General features: G+C 38.1%; 2 protein-coding genes across 2 annotated transcripts; one reads left to right on the plus strand and one right to left on the minus strand.

Annotated features, from left to right (window-relative positions):
* Nucleotides 1–337: 337 nt before the first annotated feature.
* LOC119665860 lies at nucleotides 338–2,002 on the minus strand. Its single transcript, XM_038075114.1, has one exon. The coding sequence runs from the start codon at nucleotides 2,000–2,002 to the stop codon at nucleotides 338–340; it is 1,665 nt and encodes a 554-aa protein (XP_037931042.1).
* Nucleotides 2,003–3,802: 1,800 nt separating this feature from the next.
* On the plus strand, nucleotides 3,803–4,663 carry LOC119665862. Its single transcript, XM_038075115.1, has one exon. The coding sequence runs from the start codon at nucleotides 3,803–3,805 to the stop codon at nucleotides 4,661–4,663; it is 861 nt and encodes a 286-aa protein (XP_037931043.1).
* The last annotated feature ends 1,560 nt before the right edge of the window (nucleotides 4,664–6,223 follow it).

The raw sequence follows: 6,223 nt of genomic DNA on the forward strand, positions 1-6,223 counted from the left end.
ACGATTTTTTGCTGTTTCATATGACTGACCTAGAAGGTTGGGGTTGGACTTGAAAGGAAGCTGCACCTTAAGCCTCCCTGAAGGTAAGCGTAAAATTGTGTTGAGAAACTTGGTCTCACAGTGTTGTTGTTCTATTGTGTATTTTTTGACAGTGAGCTCCTTGGGAATTTCTTCCAATTACCAGAATTTTTTCACAAGAGAGTTTAAGGAACAGTCATCTGTCAACTTTTCTTTATCTGAGCTTATTAGATTGCAAATTTTAGCATTGGGGCTTTCGGCATGTTTGAATCTTCCAGATACAATCCATCCGAGTAATGTTTTCTGGAGCGTTGGAAAATTAGTACCTTGTTTTATTTGTCCAATCGACAACAGTTAGAAGATCTATCTTTTGCGGTTTGTGAAAGTGTGGATCAGCAAGTGAAAGATTGGAAGGGACATTCCAATTACTCATTGACACAAATTTGTCGGGTTGGTAAGTGGAGATTGAAGGCATTACCCAAAAATCAGTAGAAAACTCATAAGAGTTAATACGTGATCTCACAGTGGCATGTAATTTTTGCCGTACTGTGGAGTTTGTTTCACCAATGCCAATTAGGTTTAGAGTTTTCGCTTCTTTTTTTAGTTGCAGTCGTTGTGCAAGTTCCTCGGTTATAAGGTTGACTTGAGAACCGGAATCGAGCAGTGCTCTGGCCAGCTGATACTCTCCAGATCTTCCTTGAATGGTTATGACTGCAGTGGCTAGAATAATTTGATCGTCATTCGATGAGCTATGATTCACAGAGGCACGAGAAATAATAGGTTGTTCTGGATTATAAGATAAACCTGTTTGAGGAGTGTTAGTAGAATATTGGTGTAAAAGAGTATGGTGCGACCGATTACACACTCTGCAGCGTGACGCCTTGCATCTAGATACCGTGTGCCCTTTCTTGAGACAATTTATGCATGCCGAAGATGATTTAATGAAATTGAACCGTTCAGTAACTGAGAGGGCAGCAAAGGCGGAGCATGAATTTATTACATGTTCCTTCGCATTACAGAACAAACATCTACTTTCCTCTTGCGAACTATTTTTCTTGCACATAAGTGACGATTTTACATTCTTACCTTGCCAGTTGTCTTGTTTTGGCCTGTGTTGGTATCGCTTATTTAACGCAGTCTCGCAATCAGACCAGAGCGGCAGCTTATTGTAATCTAATTGCTCCTCCCATTTAGATTTCGTGGCGGCATCGACTCTTGACATGACTAAATGAATAAGAATCGCATTTGAAATGTTCTTATCATCTCCTATTGACAATAGGGACTCATATATGGCAGAAACAGTATCTATGATATTGCGTAATACAGAAGCAGATGGCTTGTTCATTTCTGGCAGCTCAAAAAGCTGCGAGATACTATCGAAAAAGATTAGACAAGTGTTATCGTAAACTCTTTTTAAACTAGCTAATGCCTTTGAGTAATTAGTTTCAGTGAGTTGAAATGCCTTAACTGTACCAAGAGCTTCGTCAGACAAACACAAAATGAGATGATTGAATTTTTCAATATCAGTTAGCGACTGATCATTGTGCACTAAGCTTTCAAAAAGGCTTATGAAGTTTTTGTACTCAGAATGTTTCCCGCTAAATTTAGGTAAACGCATACTTGGCAGCCTGGAACGATGATTGCTGCATTCATGCGAAGTATCAGGGATACTAGACTTGCGATTTTTACCTAGCGCCTGTAGAAACATTGATTTCGAAGCAACGCAGATTTCTTCTAGATCTGGCCGAAATACATCAAGCTCGTTGATACACTCTATTTTTTGTTGGCAAGTCATGGCCTGTTTAATATATGAATTGAGAATGTCCAACCTACATTCCAGTTCTACAGGGTTTAAATCAACAATTTTTTCCGATATTACTTTTTTAATACGCAAGATACTGGCCACTACAGTTTCTCGCTGCTGGATTAGTTTATCCAAATCTTCATTTTTTTGTGGGGATGGTGGTCGCTTTTTCGTTGACATAGTGAATTTACTAAAATTTCGAAGAGAGAAGGCAATGCAGCGCAAAGAACGATAAGAATATTTGAATATTGTTGAGCGACGGTTGTAAGTAAATTCCAACAAAGTAAACGCGAGAAATTAGCGAAACGAAAGATGCACTTACTTTGTTTATAGAATAATAAAAAACGATAAATAATCAATATTGTGATTATGGGTAAATTCCAACAAAGTGGTTGCAAGTAACTAGCGAAAACGAAAACGAAAAATGCATTCACTTTGTATATAATTTGCCCCTGCAAATTACTCAATTATTTGTATTAAATAATTGGATTTACCGAACGTATTTGTTAATGAAGCTCAACCTCAGCTTCGTAAATTTGTTTCACGTTTGTCGAATTATTTATTATAGAAATAGATAAATATAGATATATGTATTTTAAAAAGTGCAAATAATTACCAGTGCAAAAGTTATTTGAAATACTTTTCTTGACTATTTTGTTTAGTCAGAGCATGACCTGGTACAACAATTTCATTATTTGCACTTTCTTACCTGGCAAACGGCAGTGGTGTTACAGTTGCACTCCATCCAGAAAGAGAAAACAGCAGCACTGGTGAATAGAAGCAGCAATGAAGAGCAGTATCGATCTGCAGTGACAGCGAACAGCAGCAGCGAAATGCAGTAGCAGTCTGCAGTAGCAGCGGCCAGTAGCAGCAATGTGGAATTAATGGCAGTAACTGCAGTAGCAGCGGCCAACAGCAGCAATAAGAATTGAGCAGGAAACTGCAGTAGCAGCGGCCAACAGTAGCAATGATAATTAAGCAATAAAAAACCAATAGCAGCAGCCTGCACGTGTTTTCATCAGATAGATGAAATTGGCTTCTTCTTTGTCAATTTGTTGATTTTTTTTTTTTTTATTATTAGCGGTTTTTGTCTGGTGCTGATACTTGACACCACACCGACATTCACCGCAACCACTTCACACGTGGAAAATGAAAATTAAACTCAACGAAAATCACGATGCTGCCAAATGCAGCTCCACCGAACAATGATCACTAAATTTCACTTTTTTTAAAATTTTTAAATTATTTATTATTTGATTTCAAGTCCCTGCTCGGGCGCCAATGAAAAATACAAGAGTTTTTGTATTTGTTAAAGTTATAAAAAAAACTAAAAATTACAACAGTTTGTATTTTATTGAAATTAATTCACACTTTATTTAAAAAATTGAAATTTAAAAAATCACTTCGAAATGTAATAAAATAAAAATATATAAAGAAAGAATATCAAAAATAAAACGCATTTGGAACTTGAAATGCAAGAGAGCGTTCGAGAATGCTAGTTCAATCGTGAAGCCAAAAAACTGTAAATTAATGTTGTTTTTATATTTTGAAGTACCGTATATGTGCAAGGTTGACGAAAGTCAACATTGGGTTGCATATTTACCATAAAAAAATGAGCAGCACGCGCGTTATTTTAACTACTTTTAAAAGAAAGCAAATTAAACATAGAAAAAAAATATAAACATTCAACAACATGATTTATGCATAGTATGTACTTATGAGTTTGTAGCTGTCCATATTATCGGTAATCGCAGTAAACTAGATTATAATTTAAAATATTGACAACACAAAACTTGTTAAAATTTAAAAGAAAAATTATATTCGAAGAAGAAGTTTTCAGTTTTCTGATTAAGAAGAAGTTGAACACAATAAATAATTTTATAATTTAGATATAGCCTCTGTGTTTTCAAATACGTTCAAATACAGAAATCCGCTATATATTGGTGACCCTGACGTGATTTGAACACGCAACACACAAGCATGCCGGTGACACATTCAGATGATGAATCTAGATTCAGAACGTTTCAATCAAACAATTCAACTGGTCACATCTCTCAACAGGAGCAATTACATCCAACTGAGCGGCATCATTCAATTAGAGAAGAAGTGTCTCGGATTGCAGTGAAAATACCTCCTTTCTGGCACGCTAGGCCCGAGTTATGGTTTGCACAAATTAAGTCGCAGTTTGTAACTTCAGGTGTTACCACGGAGCATACTAAATTTCATACAGTAGTCGCGTCAATTGATGGGGTTATCCTGGCACAAGTCAGTGATCTGGTTCTCAATATGCCAACTGAAAATCCGTACTCCACTCTGAAGAAGCGTTTACTTGAAGAATTTTCAATTTCCGAGCAAAAGAGGTTAAAGAAGCTTCTTCAAGACATGGATCTGGGTGACTTGCGTCCTTCTCAACTTCTGCGTGAGATGAAAAACTTGGCTGGAACACAAGTGGATGATTCCTTACTTAGGTCAATGTGGATGACACACTTGCCAGCAAATATGCGTGCTATCATTTCAGTAAGCAGCGAACCTCTGGATAAAATCGCTATCATGGCAGATAGGATTGCTGAAGCGAACGATGCTTGTTCTATTCAAGAAGTTCGTTTGCCGACAACCTCCACGGTAAGTGATGTTTCTCTTCATCAACAGATATCACAGTTATCGAAGGAAGTGGCCGAGTTAAGGGTTGAACTCAGACGTTCTCGCAGCCGTGCAGCCTCAAGACACCGTAGTCGAAGAAATAGTGTTGATCGTGACGACGAAGGTCTCTGCTGGTATCATCGCAAGTTTGGTCGTAGCGCCAAAAAATGCAAAGAACCATGCAGCAAAAAGTTAAACTAGATCGTCTGTCTTTAACGGCGATACCAGACATACAACCTCAAGCATGTCACCGACTTACTTTATTCGACAAAAGCTCATGTCTGAAGTTCTTAGTGGACACGGGAGCCGAAGTTAGTGTTATTCCACCAAATGCTGTAAAGAACCTTTTTTTCTTAAGCCGGGGTTTTTCTCGCCGGATCCCAGAGTCGTTACAAGAATATTTTTTTCTCAAAGGCTTTCATTGAGTTTGGGCTTACGTCGCGCTTTCTCCTGGAACTTTACCATTGCTAAGGTTTCACAACCTATCTTGGGTGCAGACTTTCTGGGATATCATAATCTTGTCGTCGACTTACGAAATCGCAAACTACACGATGGCATTACCAACCTGTCTGTCAACTGTGTTCTTACTGCAGTCAATCACCCGATATCTGGTCTTTCAGCAATCAATAATGATGATGAATTTCATACTTTATTAAAAGAATTTCCTGTAATCATTAATGATTCGCCGGTTTCCCTAGTTTCAACTCGTGATGTATTTCATCATATCGTCACTAATGGACCACCGGTTTTCTCAAAATTTCGTCGCCTTTCTCCTGACATGATGAAAGCTGCTAAAGCAGAGATTCAATCTCTCCTTGACGCTGGAATATGTAGACCATCTAATAGTCCTTAGGCCAGTCCTTTGCATATGGTTAAAAAAAAAACGGAGAATGGAGACCTTGCGGTGACTACAGAAGACTTAATTCTATTACCGAGCCAGACCGTTATCCCATTCCGCATATACATGATTTCACACATTGACTAGAAGATTGCAATGTTTTCTCGACTATTGATCTTCGTAAAGCCTATCATCAGATTCCTGTTCATCCTGCAGATGTTCCCAAAACAGCTATCACTACACCATTCGGAATGTTTGAATTCATTCAGATGACGTTTGGTTTACGCAATGCTGGTCAAACTTTTCAACGTTTTATGGACCACATTATACGTGATTTTAATTTTGCTTTTGCGTATCTTGATGATATTCTAGTAGCATCAAAGAACATTGAGGAACACAAACAACACATGAAACTTGTTTTCCGCAGGCTGCAGCAATTTGAGATGAAGATTAATCCTTCCAAATGTAATTTCGGTAAGGATGAAGTTATTTTTCTCGGATTTGTAATTAACAAGAATGGGGTTAAACCAACACCAGATAAAGTCGAATGCAATTTAAATTACCGCAGTGCGTTTGTGATCTGAAACGTTTTTTGGGTATGATTAACTTCTATCGCCGATTCTTACCGGGTGCCGCAACTCAACAAGCGGCCTTAAACAAACTTACTCTTGGCAATAAGAAAAATGATAAGACGGTTATCGAGTGGTCTGAAGAAGGTAAAACAGCTTTCGACGCATGCAAGATTCAACTTCGCGATGCAACGTATCTAGTTTTTCCAAAATCAAACGCTCAATTGGCTCTTATGGTGGATGCATCAAACATTGCCGTTGGGGCTGTGTTGCAGCAGCTAGTTGAAGGAAGTTTCCAACCACTTGGTTTTTATTCCGAGCGTCTGACTCACGCTCAGCGAAATTATTGCACTT

Source organism: Teleopsis dalmanni, chromosome 1, assembly GCF_002237135.1.
Source record: "Teleopsis dalmanni isolate 2A chromosome 1, ASM223713v2, whole genome shotgun sequence".
In the NCBI taxonomy this organism is placed as follows: domain Eukaryota; kingdom Metazoa; phylum Arthropoda; class Insecta; order Diptera; family Diopsidae; genus Teleopsis; species Teleopsis dalmanni.

Excerpts from the sequence above, each read along its gene's own strand:
- LOC119665860 (XM_038075114.1), bottom strand. The coding sequence starts at position 2,002 with ATGTCAACGAAAAAGCGACCACCATCCCCACAAAAAAATGAAGATTTG.
- LOC119665862 (XM_038075115.1), top strand. The coding sequence starts at position 3,803 with ATGCCGGTGACACATTCAGATGATGAATCTAGATTCAGAACGTTTCAA.